This window comes from Canis lupus, chromosome 2 (genome assembly GCF_048164855.1).
Source record: "Canis lupus baileyi chromosome 2, mCanLup2.hap1, whole genome shotgun sequence".
Classification (NCBI taxonomy): domain Eukaryota; kingdom Metazoa; phylum Chordata; class Mammalia; order Carnivora; family Canidae; genus Canis; species Canis lupus.
This window is the reverse complement of record NC_132839.1, coordinates 31024654-31045957: the sequence shown is the minus strand read 5'-3', so window position 1 is coordinate 31045957 and position 21304 is coordinate 31024654. Positions and strand designations below refer to the sequence as shown.

Here is a 21304-nt window from a genome sequence, read left to right as displayed (position 1 = left end):
TATTTCTAGATCATGTATCTATAGCTATTATTGCCCTGATCATGTTATAATTATTTTTTTGATAAATATATCTTTTCTACTAAACTGTTAGCTCCTTAAGGGTTGCATTTTTGTTTGGTTGGTTTTTTACTCTGGTTTTGTCTCTATGTCTGATAAATGTCAATTATCATTGTGTTTCCCCCAAATTTAAAGTATCCTGTGGTACTCCAGGCCACCTTGGGAGCCACAGTTAGTGATTAAGGGAGAGAATACTCAGAAAAGGCTCTTGAATTAAGGCCAGAGTGGTAAGAAAGAATCAACAGCCACACAGCTGGGCTAGAATGTTGGGATCTGAAGGAGGCTGATGTGCAGGTCTGGGACAGGCAGTAGAGGAACATGAGTGAAGCCTGTAGGACTGGATTATTAGATCCCTACAGTCCCTGGGAAGGGAGTTTCGTTTTCTTCTAAGTGCAGGGGGAACTCTGTGGAGGAGTTTAAGCAGAGGGATCATCTGCTTCTCTGTAGAGGACCACTATAGTTGAGGGCAGTGATGGAAGCAACAAAAACAAATAGACCAACGCACCTGTCAAGGTGAGAGATGATGGTAGGCTGGACTAAAGGGGTGGCAGTGGAAAAGGGAGGAGAGGTTGGATTTGGGGGTTATTTCATTAATAGTTTGTACAGTATATGACAGTTCTTGGTAGCTGATGAATGAGAGTTTGTGGAAACTATTAAAATGGCTCTTGAAAAAAAATTTAAAAAATAAAAAATAAAAAAATAAAATGGCTCTTGAAAAGCAGTTATTGATTCTGTTTAATCATCATTCACTGTTCTTTCTTTTATTCTATGACAATACTTCCAGGACTCTGAAAGTGTTTCCAAAGTTCTTTGGCTGGATGAGATACAGCATGCGGTCAATGAGGCCAACATGGACAAGGACAAAGCAAAACAGTGTAAGCCCTCACCCCCTTTTGCTGGCCCAGTGTGCCTTGCTGGTTATGCCACTGAATTATTATTTTTTATTTTAGTAATTTTTAAAATTATGTAGTTTAAATTTCTGACAAGACTTGGACCCTTAGCGATTTCAGTTGTTGAGTGTATGTACAAAAACAAGATTCATTGTGGTGGCACTGTTTTCAGTGATTAGATGCTAACTCTGACAAAATCTGAGGATGTTACTGAATGAATCCAGTAAGCAAAAAGTGGTTTCTAAACTCTCAAATTTATAGTTTTATCAAGCCCTGTTTTAATTTTGGTTCTTAGGACACAAGCCCAGTCTGCTTAGTAATGCCTGTCCTCCCTACCATGCCTTCCATTGTATTAGTCAGGATTTTTCAGAGAAACAGAGCTATATAAATTTTTTTTCCTCTGGAAAAAAAAGCAGAGCAACATATAAAGACTTTGTATATATGTGTGTTTGTGAGTGTGTAGATAAATAGTTGTTTCTCTGAAAAGTATGTCGTACCTATATACACACACATATATAGTGAAAGAGAAAGGAGGAGATTTATTTTAAGGAATTGGCTCATGCAGTTGTGGAGAGGCTGATGAGTCCAAAACCTGTGGGCAGGCCTTAGAGGACAGATGGCAGCACTTAATCATGGAAGCCAAATGGGTGTGGTTACTGAAATGGACAGCAGAGTCAAAGCAGTCATCAGAATAACCTGACTCACAGAGACCAACAGAATTGGCTAATTGACCCTGGCATTCCTGGAAGTGAAATAGACCATCTACTAAATTCATAATTGATTTGTACTAGTGGAAGAAGAGTTCTAGGTCAAATGAATGGAAGTGTAACTCGAATAACAAGAGCAAAGATTACATTAAATAGCCGCTAAATCAATTCCCAGACTTAAGCCATTTATAGACCAAGAACCTCTTGAATGAAGGGGACACCAGGTCCTCTTGAGAACAAACAACTACACTTTCAAAATCTTACATAGTTCATCTTTTGTCCAGACTTCCCCTAAAGAAGTCTACTATCTCTACTGTGGTGGCTGTGCTGAGAGGAAAAGACACAATCAGACTTCTCAGGGATTACAGGACATTGGCTCTGAACTGACATTACTTATGGGAAATGCAAAATGTCCCTGGGGTCCACCAGTCAGAGTAGGGGCTAACAGAGGTCAAGTGATCAGTGGGGTTTTATCTCATTCTCTCTCCTGCTGAGTCCTCAAACCAGTCTTGATTACTTCCCGAGGTCTAGAATGTATAAGTGGAATAGACATACTCAGCAACTGGCCAAATCCCTTCATTGGCTCAAATGATTAAGTTTTTAATTTTATTCTAAGCCTCTCTTTTCATAAAGAAATTGTATGAAGAATCACATGATGTTCTAGAGTAGCTTCGAGAATGATACACTAACACTCTGTATATACAAATAACCTATTTGAAGATTCCTGGAAGTGTTGTTCATAACCTGTCCATTCATGGCATAATTAGGATGTATCGTGTTGTATCAGGTCATAGAATGCTGTTGAGATTCCTTAGTCTCGCCCCCAAAGATATAGTTTTAAACTTCGGAAACTCTGGGGAACATCTGGTTTTTATTTTCTTTGCCTGTAAAAATATGTGCATTTCTCCCAACCTGAACTTTTATACCCTTAGGGTCTTTGAAGTCTTTCCATTCTAGCACTCTGATCCTTAAAAAAAAAATAAATTTGAGATGCATACATAAGATATCTAAACTTAAATATAAAACTGAAGGAAGCCACAGTTTGAAAAAATACTTTTAAAAAATTAGATTGTAAAATACTCACTCAAATGATCTGAAAGGGTTACACTTTTTCTCTTAGAAATCGAACCAATTTAGAAGTCATCTTATTCATTTTATTCCTGTTCTTCCTACAATGTGACCTGCAAATGTCAAGTTTGTTCTGCTTTTTCCATTGAGACTCGGTTCTACTGACTATGAAAGGCAGAGGCTTCCTTAAATATGTGTGACTATGTTCTCCAGATCTACACATTTAAAATCCTATCTTCTTTTTTTTTATAATTTTATTTATTTATTCATGAGAAACACAGAGAGAGAGAGGCAGAGACACAGGCAGAGGGAGAAGCAGGCTCCACGCAGAGAGCCTGACGTGGGACTCGATCCCCGGACTCCAGGAACACGCCCAGGTCTGAAGGCAGCCGCCCAACTGCTGAGCCACCCAGGCTTCCCTAAATCCTATCTTCTACCTCTATCCTGTGCCTTGGAAGAGTTGACACTGTTTCTTCTATGATACATAACACCAAAAAGATACTCTGAAGTAAGACCTTCTATACTCTGACATTGAGATGAGAATTTTCCAGTTTGTCAGAAAGGAGTTTAATCTTACCTTTAAAAGCATTCTTTCAAAAAAAAAAAAGCATTCTTTCTCCTTTGTATGAAGACTTAAAACAGATTCTAGTCACATGTTGTAAGCATCAAACCCACTCCCAGATAATCTGATAAAAGAAAAAGTGTTATATATGTGTAAATATATTTGTATATATGAGTATATATATGTGTGTACATATAATTTTATATACACATAAAAAGAGATGAGTAATGTAATCATCAGCCAATGAACCCATCATTTGGCTTCAATGAATAAAAATTCATGAACAAAAAAAAAAATATGTTTTACCATAGACAAGACTTAAAAGAGCAGAGTAACTCAGTTCTCCTTCTTTTGGGCCTAGTGTTCATGTTCACTGGAGCTTCTTTGCTTAAAGTATGTGTGTCTCTATTTTTGACTCGGAGCAATATTTCCCAACCTTCTCCTATTATTGTACCTTAAGGAATTTTTTTAGAGAGATTTTTCCTAATTACTTCTCACCACGAAATTTTGATACCACACATATATTGTGTATCTGTGTAGGTACCATATGTAAATCTATGCTTTATGCACAGAAAGATGTTTTGCCCCCTCCTCCCAAGAACCAATGTTTTGCCCTGCTAGGAATTATTTCAACTCTTTTGAGAGAATACATGCCTTAGAGAAAGACTGCCAGTATATGACTTAAGATGTAACATATTTCTTTCCAGTCTTTTAGGAGATTTATGGGAGATTTCTTAATATGTTTCTTACCACAAAGATACCCGACTTTATGTAGACCATTTATGTGACATCTTAAATTATCTGGAACTAAACCACATCCCACAGATTAAGCAAAAAAGCAATCAAAAGAGATGTCTCAGGACACCTGGGTGGCTCAGCGGTTTAGCACCTGCCTTGGGCTCAGGGCATGATCCTGGGGTCTGGGATCGAGTCCCACATTGGGCTTCCTACATGGAGCCTGCCTCTCCCTCTGCCCTATGTCTCTGCCCCTCCCTCCCTCCCTCCCTTCTTCCCTCCCTCTCTCTCCCTCTCCCTCTCTCTCTCTGTCTCTCATGAATAAATAAATAAAATATTTTTTAAAAAAAGATGTCTCAAAGCCTGTGGCCTGGAACTGGTTTACTATACTCTTTGGGGACCTCTTGGCCAGATACCTGGAGCCTGTGTATTCTTATCTTAGGAATAAAGCTAACATGTCTGGTTGTGTCTCTTCCTACCTCAGAGCATAGCAGAAGCCATGAATTACCAGGCAGTTAGGTGTTGGTTGCTCTGTGCAAACACACAGCAGCAAGAACAGAGAGCTGGTAGGCCAGGAGGGGAAAACTAAAAGCAGAGGAGTTTGAGGCCATTTAGTGCAAGAACAAAGAAGCCCAAACACCTCCATAGTACTTGAACATACTACTTGGGGTATTATAGCACCATATAATGGCAGGAAGGACTCTTCTGGCAGCTCTCAGCAAACATTAAGCACCTACTGTGTACCAGGGACTGTGGATAAAATGATGAGAAGGGTAGAAACTGTTCTCTTAGGGTTTTCTCCAGGGCTTTAGATTTTCATGAAAAATGGTTCTGTTAAGATGAGGAGTAAGCTTCGGTTACCTAGAAAATGAACCTGTGGACCTACTACTTACAGGTCAGTACTTGATGATAAAGCACACTTCTAGATGCAAGAAATGCATGCTTTCATAATACCCATCTTTTAAAGAATACACCATTTTACTGGTTAGATGAAGCTGTCAGATGTAATTCATGTGAGGATTCTTGATCATTTACTTGTTCCTTCTACTTCTCTGAGACCATAGACCTCTCAAATACCGGTACCATGTTTGTCCCATCCTTGAAAGCTTTCCTGAAGAAGAGGAAAGGCTAACTGCTTATCCATTCCTGTTAACTCCTGTAAGCCCAAGAACACACTGTTGTGCCTTTTGCTCTGCAGCAGTTGAAGTTGGCTACAGAAGTTCCTGATTCTGTATGTGTTCCTCCAGGATTTGCGTGACCTTGATTCCAGGCTGTTGAAAGTCAAACTCCATTTTTCTTGCTTGCTTCCACACACATGTGAACATAATTTGATGGCACCAATATACCATTAGGCATTTGTATGGTAGAGATTGACATGTGTGTGTTTGGAAGGGAGGGAGGGAGGGAATCCATCTCTCCCCTTTTCCTCAAAAACTTTTTTTTGTCTACAAAGTGTTTTAACCTGGTTTCTTTTGTTTTTGTTGTTCTATGTTTCTAACTCAGTGCATTTATGGTTTGTGAAAACAGTAGTTTCATTGGTTGGGCCAGAATATTCTTAGCTGCAACTAAAGTAGATAATAAAGAACTCACCATATTAACTTTGAAGACAACGAAGAGTTCAGTATGTTTTGATTTATGGAGAGAGGCAGAAATTTAAAAGGGGATAAGATGTTTTTTAGGTCTAAACTGGTTTCGGAATTAAGTTTCTGGACTTGATTGCCTATGTCCACCAGCTATACCTTTGCCTTTCTAGAACATTTGTTTAGCTTGCCTATGACAAACCTTGTGTAGTATATTAGCACTGTACAAGAGAATATCAGGATTTTTACTTATTCTAAAATAAATCAATGTCTTCAGAAGAATATTTCTCAAATACTGATTGATGACCTACGTAAGAACTACATATCTACTGTTAGTATGCATTCACTTCACTTACAGATCATACAGTGAGTAAAACCTAGTGCCTTCATACCACATGAGGGCAACCAGGAAATACTGTTAATAAGACATGCTCCTGTGGGATCTTGTTCTTCTTACAACCTAAACTGGTAAGTGAGTTGGTGACTGTCTTGGGTTTAGGTGTTGCATACTCTGAAAGGGTAAAAGGTTTAATGCAAATGCATTTCTGAAAGGTTGAGCTATATCTTTGCACACCTCTCGGGTAAGTAGAAGATAACCATTAACAGAAACTTTTTTTTCATTATGCAGGGATTACACTGGTCATCGATGTTAATCAGTGTTTGGAGAAAGAAAAGCCAAGTGATATTTTGTCTCTTTTGAAGCCTTCTATGCCCAATACAAATGACATAATCCCTGAATGTGCTGACAGGTACTATAATGCCCTTGCAAAGGCAAAAGAGCACAAATCTAAAAGTGGTAAGCTTTTTAGTCATTTAGCACCAACTAAATGTCATTCTGAATATGATGTCTGTGGTATTGTATTAATTTTAAGACAAATAATGCTTTCAAATGAAAATTTCTAATGCATTTTTTGTCTTGATAAAGAAAAAGTTTTAGATGTACTTTTTTTTGTTTTTTAAAAAGCTCAGATTAACTTGGTGGCTATACATGGATGTTATCATAAACTTGAGAAAATACAGTATTTAAGGAGATTTTGCTTTATGTAGGGCTTGCTTGTTGATCCATTTCTCTAGAGATACAAACTGATTTTTACACTAATATTTCTATGCTTTTTGAAACAAATGGTACATGATTGCGCAATCTTTAGTAGGAGTAAAGAGTAAGTTTAAAAATATGGAATAGAGTAGAGTGAACTGGTCTCCAAGGGATCAGATCAATAACCTTGGCAAGCATTTATGCCTGTTCAATCCAATGGCAGACTATGAAATGTAGGCTCTGGAAAGTATCTGTGAGATCATGAGCCTAATAATCATTTTTCAGATTTACAAACACGTTCATGAGATTTTGGTAGAGGGAGACTATGACAAACGAAGAGGTCAATTTTTGATCATCAACACACCACTCTTGTAGAGATTTCTACTGAACACCTGGTGTCCTATTAAGGACGCAGGTGTCCTGACTCACAGGCTGTGTTTATTTGCACCATATCGTAGGTCATGGACTTCTCTTCTTTGGGAAACTACTGTACAGTAGTGGCCTAAAAAGTGGAATTTGGAGGAAAAAAAAATTTTTTCTTTAGATAAATTGGAGATCTTTCCCATAGACTTCCTACATACTTTTAAGTTTGTCTGATGCATTTCCAACTTAGAGATTGCACTCTGCAATGTAGCAAATTGCCCATTAATGAAGTGTAATGAGGGCTATTGGCCATTCTTTCTTGCTTGGCATCTGATCCCTGTTGAGCCCCTCTCTGTTTCCTTCACATCTCTTCATCCAGAATCACCGTAGTGTCCCCTACCTCATCCTTCATGGAGAAAGAATTGTATAATAGTATTGATGCGAGGGTTAAGTTCAGTTTCAAGTCCATCCTGACCCAAGTTTAATTTATCTTCTGTCCACTACATTTGCCTACCCCTCCTCCTTTGTGCCATGTTCTGGTGTATGTAGTCATAAATCCCCAAATTCCCTGTTCAGAAACCTAGGAGTTACCTTAAATCCATAATGATTAGTTGTGATCATCCTAATTTGACCGTACAATATATTTTCCAATAGACCAGCATTTCTATGCAGATAACAGCTGTCTGACTGCCCATTTGAAAAGAGATACATCTCTTTTCCTGGGCAAGGACAGAACAGTTGAGGAGTACTTAAAACCAAGTAAAGAATCGACATATATCCAAGGGTCCTTGACATTACCCCTGCTTAGTTATTTGAATCCATTTAAATGTTCTATAAGGAAATTCACTTGAACTTTGATTTCTCTACAAAGACATGTAGTCTAATGCTCACTTGACAGGAGTTGGCTTGGATTGATCGAGGTCAGATCATCCTTATGTTTATTTTTGTTGTTTTTAGCTCACTGGTCTGGGACAGGAATCATGACCATTCAACAAAATAAACAGATTTCTAAATAGGATGTTTAGCCCATGAATTCTTGAGGAGGAAATATTCTTCTTACCTCATTAAGCCATGACTGCCAAGGTTTTTTTCCTAGTACATCCTTCCCCCCATATTGAATCCTTTCCGCAATTTTTTCTCTTTTGTGTGGTTGTAGAGAACAAGACAAGTCAAACCAGACATTTTCTTCCTCCCTGCTTAGTGACCTTAGTGTTTGCATATGGCAGATAAAGTTGTCTGGAAAGACGAGTCACTTCTGCTTTGGTTTAATGCAGATTATTGGCTTTCCCTAAACAGTGGGTCACAGTTCTTCCAGATTACTCATTCTCAGAGAAGTTGCTGGAAGACTTCCTAAGCAAAGAAGATTCTTGCTTCTTGGTCTCTTCTGTCCACCTGTGCTGTGATGTGCTGTTCACATCTACCAGGGCTGTATATTCTTTGCTTTTCCTTCTTGTTAGCCATCTGTGACCCCTCTCATCCTCATGAGAAATTTGAGGTCTAGAGCCCTGTGTTAGAAGACATTAGTCTGTCCTCTTGATTGGGCTGAGTTGAGAGCTGCCATGGAATGCCTAGAATTCACTCCATATTAGTGACTCAATTCTCGTTATTTTAACTTAGACCATCCAAATAGTTGGTGAAAAACTATTCATTAGATTATTTTACATACTGAGAAACTACACTCTGTTGAAGGGTTCAGTGTTTCTCTCTAGAATGTAACAAACTTCCTTCTTTAGTGTCTGCCGAAGGCTCGTGGCTCAAACTGTTCCTCCAGGATAAATATGAGTACTACTACAACATCGATTCAAAAGAGATTTCCTGGGTCATGCCTGAATCCTACTTGCCTAAAGAATCATGGCTCATGGCAAAAGAAATTGAGGTAGGAGGTTTGTGTTTGATGAAACTATACTATGAACAGATAAATGTGATTACTTTTCTATTTTTGAATCATGGAAGTAAGAGAGGAAAGAACTGATTTATCAAAGGCTTGAGATAAAGTCTTCATGAATGCAGTTGGATATGGCCACATGGCTACTAACTTTTACAATTATTTCCATATTGGCCTACCACCACCAGACAGAACAAGGGCAAGAAAGCTTTCATAGTTTATTTGGAATGGTACATTATCCTAAGAAGTCAATCATTAGGTTTGCCTTGACACAAAAGCTCAGTTAGTAATAATTTCTTGGTTGTCAGTATTCAGAAAGTCTTTTTCTTTCCCCCTCACCACCTATCACAGAGATACATTTATCCTTTTAAAGGTCAGTAATGCTTTTTAGGGGGAAATATTCTTGAAAAGATGTTCATGAGACTGCTTTGGACTTGAGACCAAAGTTGGACCCACAAAATTTGAAAATTGCTATTTGATCCATGCATCATAGTACGTTTAAAGAGAAAATACTAGTAATAGTTTAGTTCCATTTCAGGAAAAAAAAGAGTACGCAAATGTAGGTCTTAAAGAATTATTAAAAGTCTCCATGATCAAAGATATTGCAGTATAGCAACTTTGTGGATCCAATCACCGGTATGATATTTGCTAAGACTCAGAGAAAAACCTGTGGCCTGGGGCTAACAATGCCACCAGAAATCCTGAATGACAAGAAGATAGTGAAGAAGAGTTAAATAACTAATTTCAAATATTCAAGATTGCCACAGTTTACAAGAAAATAGTACTGTGTCAGTGCCTTATCAGTGCTACTTTGTAGCAAAATGAAACTGTGGACAATATGGAAAAGCCATATGCTGTAGTTGAAAAGATATATCAAACTGTGAAGCAGCATCAAAGAGTTAAACTTCAGAGCTAACAATTGCTCCAGTGGCATCCAAAGATGCCCGAGGAGTAACCTTGTGAAATTAAGCATCATTCCATTAGGATTATTAAAAAGTGGAAGGTCTTACTCTGCTTAAAAAAAAAAAAAAAATCATTTCTTCTAGACAATCTGAAAGTACTGATTTCATGACTGTAAATGTGTCTTCTCTTAAAGGTTTTTAAGCATCTTTTTTATTATTTCGGTTGTAATTTTTTAAATTAAGTATCTACTGATTCCAGTCACAGCTGATCAAAGGCACCAGCCATAGAAGTGAGTCCAGTCTTGACTTGCATCTCTTACAAACATAAAAAGCAAACCCAGTTCATAACCCACATAAAGACTTTTCACAGTCCCCCTTCCTCCTTTTGCCTCGTTCATTCTCATTCCGACAGGGTTCCCCCTGTCTGGCCATGGTAGCGCCTGTCTTTCTTCTCTTGCCCCCTTTCCTTCTGCCCCAAGTCTTTTATTTTCTCCTAGGTTTATTTTGAGCTTCTCCTGGCTCATTGCAGAGCTGTGCCTACTCTGGCCTGAACAAGAAGGGGTCAAAGGAGCCAGAAAACATCATGGCCACTGCTGTCTTTTCCTTGGCAGCCCTGGGCAGGGAGGAGGCGATGCATATGCATATTCATACTGTACTCATCCTTGTCCTTTTCACACCCTGGAGCTCAGGCCTCACACCTGGTCCTTGCCAGCACCTCCACCTCTAGATCCTGAGATCACTCAACCAAATTCTCATAGCAGCACAGCAGCACGTACAAAGGATTCAAAAGCATGTTGCTAGAAAGAAGCTAAGCCAGTTCATCCCTTGGCTCTGGTCAAGTCTGTTTTTTTAAACCAGGCCAGAAAGAGCTATCCAGATCTTTTTCTCAAAGATAAAATCTCCAGAAGCTAGCCTCTATGCTCCTTTCACCTGATGTGTGAAGTGTAACCAAAAGAAATATCTCTTGCCAGGACATAATTGAGGAAGTCACAACAGATTATGTTCGAGAAAAGATGTGGTCTGCTTCTGATGATTTGCTTCTTCGCCTTCAAGCCACAAGTGCAGGATCCCTTCTTAGGAAAGAGTATGAAGCTAGGAAATCATATTTGTATGAACAAGAAAAGCATGTGGTCAAAATACAGGTATGTGAATCACCTACCACTAGTTACAGGAAACTGCCCTGTCCCCTGAAGACACTTTATTTGATAATAATGCCATTAGTATGACATTCTAATTAAAAATTCTGACTGCAGATTTTCCCTTAATCATTGCCCCCAAACCTGCTTTTTTAAGGCACAGAGATGGGAAAGCCATTGAATGATTTTTCACCTTTGCAGACCATCAAGGGGCACTATGGACTTACAGAGGTCTGCCTGCCACCTACCTAGGTGGAGCCAGAGGGACTCCTCAGATCAGAGTTGAAATCTGCTTCTCTAAAAAGTTGAATCTCCTTGGGTCATCTACTTTCTAAACTGGGTGGTTTATGAATGTTTTTCAGTGGCTAGTGGATGTTGAGTGGCACATCTATGTTCTTTTCCTCTAGACTGAAAGAATGGAAGAGCTAATGAAATGGATTTCACATCTCCAAGAGTATCTTCTCGCTTACATACTCTTCATTTAGGCCTCTAGGAGAAATCCTCCTGTTCTGTTTGGTTATGAGTTGTTCTTAAGCTTGCATAATTTGTCCGAACTTTCTGGTTGCTAAGGAACTTGGCAAACTTAGATGTTTCTCCCCTATATTCTGCTACTACCCTCTACCAACTACTTTGTTGACTTCCAAAAGGTGGTGTGTCTTTTTTTTGTGCATCCAAAGTGATACCGTTATTGATGAACAGCACTTGGTGGGTTTTTGCATTGGCCAATAACTAAAAAATTTCCCAAATTGGAAGCTTTTAAGTTGGAGATTCCTCTTTTGTGATCATTGGTGTTCTTACCTGCTTTCCTCACCTAACTATATCATCCAGGGCAGAAAATAAGTTTTTCAAATTTTTGTATTGTTATATCTTATGTATGATAGATACTTAAATATTTGAATTTGTTCAGAGCTTAAGATGTTAAAGGCAGAAATGATTAATTTTAAGAAGAAAACTCTCCCATAAGCCTGACAATGAATATTTCTTAGCTGAACCAGTAAGTTTTCCACTTTATTTCTTCTTTAAACACATGGCAGGCAAAACATACAGAAAGTGGAAGAAAAAAAAAAGCCTAAAGATAGATCCTCCACGCTGGTGCTAAGGCTCTAATTTTATACAGAATTAAAGAGTGTCAGCCAACCTGACACAATTTGAGCCAACCTTGAACTGCCCAGTCTCGGGACATAGAGCAATGTTTTATTTGGAGTACCTTTTTGGAGCACACAGGTATAAAATCCATCTGTTATTAGGACCTAGGACCGAAGTCATGAGAGGGCTTGGGGAAAGAGTAATAGCAATCATCTGGAGCCTTTTTCCTTCATCTCAGCAGAGGCAGTAGGATGAAAGAAGAAACCATAGAAATGTGAAGTCACCCTGCCTTCTTTTTTGTTTTTTGGGGTTCTTTTCCTACTCCTTTGATGGTATTCTAATGAGGAAGGCAAGAGGTATAGAGGCAAGCTATAGACTGGAAATGAATATGGATTCAGCAGAAATTTGCTGACCCACAAAACCAGATGACCATGAACCAAAGGGTATTATGCTACTCTCATCTTCTAGTCAATATGGCCAATTCACCTTGAATGAGGGGCATGATCTGAAATGTGAGGACTTTGACTCCATAAACCAGCTCAACCTTCCTAGCTGGCTGAATCAGTTCCAGACACAGTAGTTTTAACAAATTCAGAGAGACGGCTCCCACGCTGAGGCCAGCCACATCCCAGTTCCACCACTCTCAGTCTCCTCCCAAGGAACTGAAGAGGAGTACAGAGAATATATGGCATCATTAGCCAGTCCTCTGCCTCAAGTACTATGGAACCAATCAGAAGGTACCCAAGGTGTCTCCTGAGAAATTCACTGTCATATGATTTGTCTCTCATGGCCGAGAGACATAGAATCTCTTGAAAGCAGTGAGAGGGAAAAAGCCGTGTTATTTTTGAACAGTAAGAAGACTCTGATAACATTTACAAATGAGTGAGCCAGAAAATAATCTCAAACTAAAAGGAATATTTTATTTCAAAAAAATAAGTAAATATAAGATGTAGATATAAATTAAGTAAACTAACATTTAGGGACACTCTTACTCCAGCAGACAAATTTTTATGCTGAAACTCTTTCATGCTTTCAAGGAACTAAACAAAAGATGGGTTCATTCAAAACAAAACATTCAAAGATAACTGACAAATAAAAAAAGGAAGAGAAATAGTGACATTGTAGAATGTAAATGAACTCACAATTGCAAAATGCCCAACAAACGATCAGAATAACTGCAACATGTGGTCAGCTCGAGAAAACGCTCACAAAAAGTTGAGGAAAAGAATTGATTTAAAACGCACTTGCGGGATCCCTGGGTGGCGCAGCGGTTTGGCGCCTGCCTTTGGCCCAGGGCGTGATCCTGGAGACCCGGGATCGAATCCCACATCGGGCTCCTGGTGCATGGAGCCTGCTTCTCCCTCTGCCTGTGTCTCTGCCTCTCTCTCTCTCTGTGACTATCATAAATAAAAAAAATAAATAAATAAAACGCACTTGCATTTTCATACTCATTTTGTGGCTGAGTTGTGAGAATGAAGCTGGATAATTCACATGACAGACTAGCACGGTTTGTGGCCCTGAGGTTGCTCAGTAGTGTTAGTAATGAAGAGATGATGGCGCCAAGGACAGATGCTGAGGACAACATCGAGATCGTTGGTGTGACACAGAAGAAGATCGGCAAAACTGAAAGGGGAGAAAGTAGATAGCTTGGTATTTCTTTTTCTTGGAACTGAGGAAAGCTGGAATGCCACTTCTTAGGAAGAAACATAATAGTGACAAATACCCAAACCTAGTCCTGGGAATAATGGAAGCAATGAATTATTGAACATCAGAGAGTGCCACAAGCTTCCCCCCAAAGAAAGAGAAACAACTAGCTCCTCTGAAGCAACTTGCAGATTGTCCAGAGCAGCGGCAGAGTCTGCAGGTGGGGAGGAAGGGGGTGACCTGATGTGACAATCCTTTATCACGTTGTTTTAATGTAAGCAACTACTCTAGAAGATCAATGGATTGTCCACCTTTAAGCTAAGAAGGTAAAGAGATAAATGTTTAGGACTTTCTTGGCTAAGAGATCACACGAGGATTTGTGCTTCAGAAATTGGGGTTGGTAATTTGAATATTATTGTCCTGGTTGCCAAGTTACCAAACAAGGCAACCAATTTAGCAAGCCACATTTTCTAGAGATTGACAATTGTAAAATCTGTAAAACAGAGCAATAACCTTTGAGGTCTAGATATTTTGAAAGACTCCTTTGTTAAAGAAGCATTACACAGAAAATATATTTATGGAAAGAAAAAAGAAAATGTAACAAAAAGATGGCTATTATAAATTTTCCCACAAGTTCTTATACTAGTTAGAGAAGATTGACACTTCTGTAAACACCTTCTGTCTCTAATTGTCTGCAGAAAGCTTCTTGTGAATGGCTTTATGGTTTAGAATTTTGTTTCCTTTTGCTTTTTCATCAATAACTCCTTTCTCCCAACTATATACCCAAAATTGTTTTTAATAAACAGACTCTAATTAGAAAAGCCTGCAATCTGATGGCCTAGCACAGTAGTTCTATTTGCACAGAATAAGAAAAGCCAGTCCTGGTAGTGCCAAAGCTTACAAACTGTAAAAGAACGTGTAATTTTGACAAATAAGAGGCATATAGTATTCTGCTTCTGTTGACCAAAAATTCTATACCTAGCAAAGTTGCTTTGGTTGAGAAGGTTACAATTAAAATATAAGTACAGAACAATTCCAGAAAAATCTACATTATCAATAAAGAGATGAAATACAAAATGAAATCTCAAAGAAAATCCAGTTGTTGAGCATTGAATCCTTAGTATTTTAAAAAACAGTAAATATTGGACAAATGGGTTCATTCTCCCAGTGCAAGAATGCATCAGTAGTACATCAGCCTTCACTATGACAGATTATCCAGAAGGTTGGTGACTCTGAGCTAATAAGATTAATAGTTTTTCTAGAGTTTAGATGATTCGAGAAAAGCAGAAGTAAGAACTTAAGCATTTCAGTTTGGATTCAGAAATGGGATATATTTTATATATTTATTTAGATTTCTGTGCTTTCAAAGTTTTAACCCACAAAAATATAAGCACCACAGAGACCCATCACAATGAATGTTACTAGTTAGCTTGCCATGGAATCCATTAACCTGGGGCACCTGGGTGGCTCAGGTCATGATCTCAGGATCCTGGGATCAAGTCCCATGACAGGCCCCCCTGCTCACTCAGCGGGGAGCCTGCTACCCCCGCCCCCCCCCCCCCCCCCCCGCCGGCTCTTTCTCTCTCTCTCAAATAAAATCTTTAAAAAAAAAAAAAAAAAAAGATTCCATTAACCCACAATTAGGGTCCACTTCCCCTGGTCTCTCTAGCACCATTGGGCCACTTTGCAAGCAATTGTTGATGACATCAGAGAACAGTTTTTCCCATCTTTCAGAAATGCCACACCGACAGATCCCCTGGTGGCTTTTTCTAAATGGGCCATCAATTAAAAATCCTTTATCTTTGCTTAGATCTTTATTACTTGAAGTGTAGAGCATATACCAGCACTGTTATTACCTGGAAGCCCCACTCAGACCCTCTCAGTTCAAATCTGCATTTTAAAAAGACCCTGTGATGATTTGTATACATGTTAAATTTTGAGAAGTACTATGAAGCTAAATCCAGTTTTAAAACGTCAATAATTTACCTTCTTATGTAAGTCCTTATCAACCCAATAGCTTAAAGGAGAAAAACATGTGCTCGTTTCAGTAGTGCAAAGGCAGCTGATAAAGTTCCAGACCCTTTCCTGAATTTTCTGTAATAATTACATGGAGATTTTAGTTTATTCAGGAGATTGGCATCTTTACAATAATGAATTTTCCAGTTCAGTAATCAGTATATCTCTCCGTTTATTAATCTTTCTCACTGTAGAGCATTAAATTTATTCCTATTTCTAAAGTTAACTCCATTATTTTTTGCTATCATGAATGTCATCTTTTTTCTATTGTGTTGTTTTTCACATGCAGAAAATTAATCAAGTATATATGTTCATTTTAAAACTAATCACCTGGAAGAACTCAGTTTTAATAGCTTTTCAGGTGGCTCTCTTGAAACATACCTACTTTTTACATTTCTGATTTTTTTAAATCTTGTAATCTATCAAGGAATAAATTCATATGACCTTAATAGTATAGGAAACTCTAAAACATTGGCTACTTAAAAACTATTTGGGCTTGTCTCCCACTTCTGGGAATACAGAACACAGCTACTTTTCCCTATTCTTTCCTCTAAGTACAGCTAAAAGCCCCAGACATTATATGTAAACAAACACAGCACTATGAAAAATGGAGAGAGGAAAGGTAGATTGTCTTGGGAACCTTGAGACCCAAGAAGGACATGGAGGTGAATTCTGTGATTTTCTTTTAGCTTTATGTATCTCAGACTTGTTGCTGCAGAGGCTGGCAACACAAAAATGCAGGCAGAAACTCCAACAAAAGCCTTTTCTTTGTAGCCAAAGGACCAAGAAAGGTGTAGCCCAGAAAGACAAAACTTTTAGATTATAACCACTCTAACTCTAGCCAAACAGCACAGAAAAACAAAACTGTGACCCCACACACACACATACCACTCATGCCACAAAGTTGAGACCCTGGCATTTCACCCTGGTAGACCCTAACAAGGTACCCAGCTCCCCAGAACCTGAACTTCCATGCTCACAAAAACAGTAATGTGGCAGCCCTTCCTTTCCTTGCTGGGTGGTGTCAGAGGAGGCAGGTGGAGAGTGTGGACTTTGATCACAAGCCAGTAGTAATGAGGCCACCTGCCACAAAGCTTTCTGCTACCAGTGGAGGCCACGTGAGGAGTAGTAACACAGCACCACTGCCCTCCCTCCCAGGCAGAGTAGAATCGGCCCAGCCTTAGGGGTAGAGCTCCCAGCCCCTCCATTCAGCACTAATAAGCAGCCCCCATCTCAGGCATCAATAGAGGCCAGGTGGAGAACCTGAACTTCCACCCCTACTTGCCAGTAATGAGGCAGCATCACCACCCCCTTCCCTTGCCAGAACAATGTCAGGGAAAGCCACCTAAAACAGAATAAATAAGATCCAGAGTCTTATTAGTCACCACATAATGTCGAATTTGTCCACCTTTCAATCGATAATAAACATTTCAAGAACCAAGCAAACTGTAAATTGTAGAAGACAATTAATAGATACCAATACAGATGACAGAGATATTATCAGACGATTTTAAAGCTGCCATAAAATATGGCAATAAACACTTCACACAAAGGAAAAAATAAAGCCTTGGCAAAGAACTAGAAGATAGTAAAAAAAACAACAACAAATTTTGGAACTAAGAGATAGAACAACATATAAAAAAAACTCAGTGGATGGACTTAACAGCAAAATGGAGAGAACAAAGGACCAAGTTAGTGAACTAGAGAATAGAATTATAGAAACTACTAGATCTGAGCAACAGAGAGAAAAGATGGAAAAACCAATGAACAAAGCCTCAAGGCATCTGTGGGACCATAACAAAAGATTTAATGTTTGTGTCATCAGTTTCAGAGGTGAAGAGAAAGGGAAAGTACTGAAAAAGCCCTGGACTAAATGTCTCAAAAGTTCCTGTGTGTGATCAAAGACACAGAACCACAGATTCAAGAAGTTGAGTAAACCCCAAAGAGGATAAACTTAAAGAAATGTACCCAAAGATGCATCACACACTTCTGAAAAATAAAAAAAAATTTTTTTAATCTTTAAAGCAATGATATAGGGACGACAACTTATCTGTAAAACAGTTCTCATGACAGAAGATTTTCCCATAAGGGCCTATGGAAATGAGGAGGAATGGCCCAAAATTTCTTACAACATTAAAAGGAAAGAACTGTCCAACACAGTATTCGTTATCCACCAAAAATATTCTTTAGGAATGAAGGGGAAATGAAGACTTTGTTAGATGAAGAGAAAAATTAAGAGAACTTGTCAATAGCATACCTGCCCTAAAAGAATAGCAAAGAAAGTTCTCTAAACAAAAAAGAAAATGATAAAAGAATTTTGGAAAACCAGGAAGGAAAAAACAATGAAAGAGTAAAATTGTGAGTAAACACGTTTTCCTTCTACTCTTGAATTTCTTTAATTATGTTTGGCAAGTGAAGTAAAAATTACAAAACTTGTTATATGATTCTCAATATGTATATAGGTAATATACAATTATATTATAAATGGGGTAGGGTAAGGTTTGTATGTATAGGAAGGTAAGGTTTCTATACTTTGCTGGAGAGTAAAGTATAAAAATGAAGCCATCAGCTTAGATATCCTCAATCTTTTTCATTTTTGTTAGTTCAGCGAAACCCTGGGGAAAGAAATGTCTGTCCTACACTTTTTGGAGGGCAATTTGACAGTAACTACTCATTTTAAATATCAATTATTGGGGTTGGCGAGGTGGCTCAGTCAGTTAAAGCATCTGCCTTTGGCTTGGGTCATGATCCCAGATTCCTGGACTTGAGCCCTGGCATTGGGCTCCCTGCTCAGTGGGGAGTCTGTTTCTCCCTCTCCGCCTGCCTGGCACTCCCCCTGCTTGTGCTCTCGCTCGCTCACCTTCTGTGTGTGTGTCAAATAAATAAAATCTTTTTAAAAATAAATAAATAAATAGGGGCAGCCCGGGTGGCCCACCTTCAGCCCAGGGCGTGGCCCTGGAGACCCGGGATTGAATCCTGCATTGGGCTCCCTGCATGGAGCCTGCTTCTCCCTCTGCCTGTGTCTCTGCCTCTCTCTCTCTCTCTCTCTCTCTCTCTCTGCCTCTCATGAATAAATAAGTAAAATCTCTTAAAAAATAAAAATGAAATAAAATAAAAATAAATACCAACTTTTGAGCCAATAATCCCCTATTTTTTTAATTTTTATTTTTAAAGATTTATTTATTCATGAGAGACACACAGAGAGAGGCAGAGACCCAGGCAGAGAGAGAAGCAGGCTCCATGCACCGGGAGCCCGACGTGGGATTCGATCCCGGGTCTCCAGGATCGTGCCCTGGGCCGAAGGCAGGCGCTAAACCGCTGCGCCACCCAGGGATCCCCATTTTATTATTACTTTTTGTCACTCAGAGCCTTGATAAATTAAGCTTTCAAACAGGAGACTGAGCTTCTACCTGCTAACTGTGCTTTCCCCAAGTTTGAGACAAGCCTCAGCTGTGAGCTGGAGCATTCTGCTCAGTACATGTCCACCCATCAGCAGTGGTGTCCACGGGGGATTTGGAAGAGAGGGCCCCAGACAGTAGCCCAACACAGTGCCTCCCGAGACATACTCTGTTCCTGTGCTTTCTATCAAGCAGTAAACTGTTGCACAAAAGGAATTTTTTAACTTGCTCTTTTCCACAGGCTTTTTGGAAGGGATACAAACAGCGGAAAGCATATTCATGCAGGCGGCAAATGTTCGTTGACAATACCAATTCCATTGTGAAGGTAAACATCCCTTCCTACCTTAGTGCTTGACTTATTCCTTTCCCTTCAATTTTAGTTTTGCTCCTGGAAGACAGAGAATGGAAAGGGTACATAGGAGTCTTGAAGTCAGAAATAAGTCCCAGGTTTGAGTCCCATATCCATTACTCACTCACATAGCTGATCATCTTCAAGGCTGTTAAAACACTGTACCTGGCTCAGGTCCTCTGTGTGGTTTTGAGAATCAAATATGCAGTTATTTCATAACCAGTGAATGCTCTTTCTCTACCAAGTCCAAATTGATACTTAAGCTCTAGGGGAAAACAGCATCCTCTTATCGTATTCACTGATAATATTTACAGTGCTCAAACTTAACCTTAGTTGTTAGGCAAATGCAAAGCCAGTAACAAGAGGAAGTAGAACTAAGTTAGGACCTCGGGGTGGGGTGTGGGGGTGGGGGTGGGGGTCAAGCAGGTCTAACCTAGCTCTCGACCCAGTCTGATGGCTGTGAGTTTAGAAAATGAAAAGGCACCAGGGTACCCACTCCTCAGTTCTGGAAACCAGAGGACTGCCCAGAAACAAACTTGCAGACAATGTGGAAATCCAGATTAGAGTCGGAATAGTAGGGCTGGACAGAGATTGGAATGACATGAGATTAATTCATAAGACCTCTAAACTGTGAAGACAGAGAATGACATCATCTAGACCCATTGTGCTCCTTAGTGATGTGCTGCACTCACCATGGAACACATGCCTGTTGCCTTGGGACACTGTAGGTGCCAATTGGTCCCTCATGAGAATTCTAGACATGTTTCCCTGTAAAGACTTAAAGGATACTGGATGACTTTAAAGGATGGTGGAAGAAACCTGGGACTTAGTTTTTGATTCCCTGACCTATTGCTATGCTCAGCAAAATGTCTGCCCTCTTGGTTTTTATTTACTGAGACGAAAGCAGAAAGGCACAAAGCTATATTACCTTCCCCACCATAAGGTATAAAATGCTTTGAACCCCCAAGAGAAAAAGCAATGAAAGAAGTAGAAGATGAAGATGAGACTTAGGATGTTAATTATTTGGTGGGCTGCTAATATCTACTTTTTTATCACACTATCAATATTATCTTTAGAAAGACTGCGTGAAAAGATATTAAAGGTTGTTTGGTAATGCCTTGATTTCTCTGTTTAACTCATTTTTAGATTCAGTCCTGGTTCCGGATGGTAACAACACGGAGGAATTACCTTTCACGACTACAGTATTTCAGAGATCATGTAAGAGACATGCCAAGTAGATTTTCACCCTGACTGAGGATGAATTGAATGAATGCTTTGTTGAATGTTAGCATTGAATGATTTTTATTAGATGGTGGAAATATTTTTAGAAGAGAACCCGAGTGGAAGGCTATTGGTGTATTGTATATGCTGGCTGCATAGTGTTCATTCCTATCTAGTCTTTGCATTAAATAGAATATTTTGTCAGTTCAGGAAGAGAAAATGAAATGTCTTCTTTCCTAAATATTTTTCACACACTTGCTTCCTTTTGTCCTAAGACACACACCAAGGCTTTTATTTGGGTTAAATGATATTTTCATGTCTCCCCAACTGCCTTTGGCTCAAGTTCTAAAACATCAATGTCACTTAATTTGATGGACAGTTGCAAGCCAAACATCAGTAACCTTACATATTTTTTAAAAACAACTTCAGAGCTAAATGGTGGAAATGTACAATAAGAGGAAACAACGGGTCTTAAGAACTCAATGTGATAATATTGGGAGGCTTACTTTTTTTTAATTCAGAACTCATGTTAAGAGTGAGACTTCACTAGTCAGGGCTGCATAGAAATGTGTGAGAAGAAATGGATGTGGGCTAGTAATGTTGAAGAGAAAAGATTCCAGACAAGTATTTTCCAACACTGCTTATAAAGTTTTTCTAACTGCTAACTGA

At 39.1% G+C, this 21304-nt stretch overlaps 1 protein-coding gene and 1 long non-coding RNA gene across 4 annotated transcripts in view; one reads left to right on the top strand and one right to left on the bottom strand.

The window, feature by feature from the left end:
- The window catches only part of IQGAP2 (IQ motif containing GTPase activating protein 2), a 287229-nt gene that overhangs the window by 216720 nt on the left and 49205 nt on the right, over positions 1-21304 (top strand). The window contains exons 14-19 of one of the 2 annotated variants that reach the window (XM_072794582.1): positions 842-932; positions 6228-6395; positions 8732-8874; positions 10757-10927; positions 19307-19390; positions 20561-20632. In XM_072794582.1, coding sequence (XP_072650683.1) covers positions 842-932; positions 6228-6395; positions 8732-8874; positions 10757-10927; positions 19307-19390; positions 20561-20632 — 729 coding nt within the window. The remainder of the gene's footprint in view (positions 1-841; positions 933-6227; positions 6396-8731; positions 8875-10756; positions 10928-19306; positions 19391-20560; positions 20633-21304) is intronic. The other variant, XM_072794591.1, reaches the window with a different exon arrangement.
- On the bottom strand, positions 19014-20047 carry LOC140614995 (uncharacterized). Of its 2 annotated transcripts, none has more exons than XR_012015681.1 (3): positions 19911-20047; positions 19539-19679; positions 19014-19453 (listed from the first exon to the last, which is right to left on the bottom strand). It is a non-coding gene; the product is annotated as an uncharacterized lncRNA (long non-coding RNA). The 2 variants fall into 2 exon arrangements; XR_012015682.1 differs by having other exon boundaries at positions 19543-19679.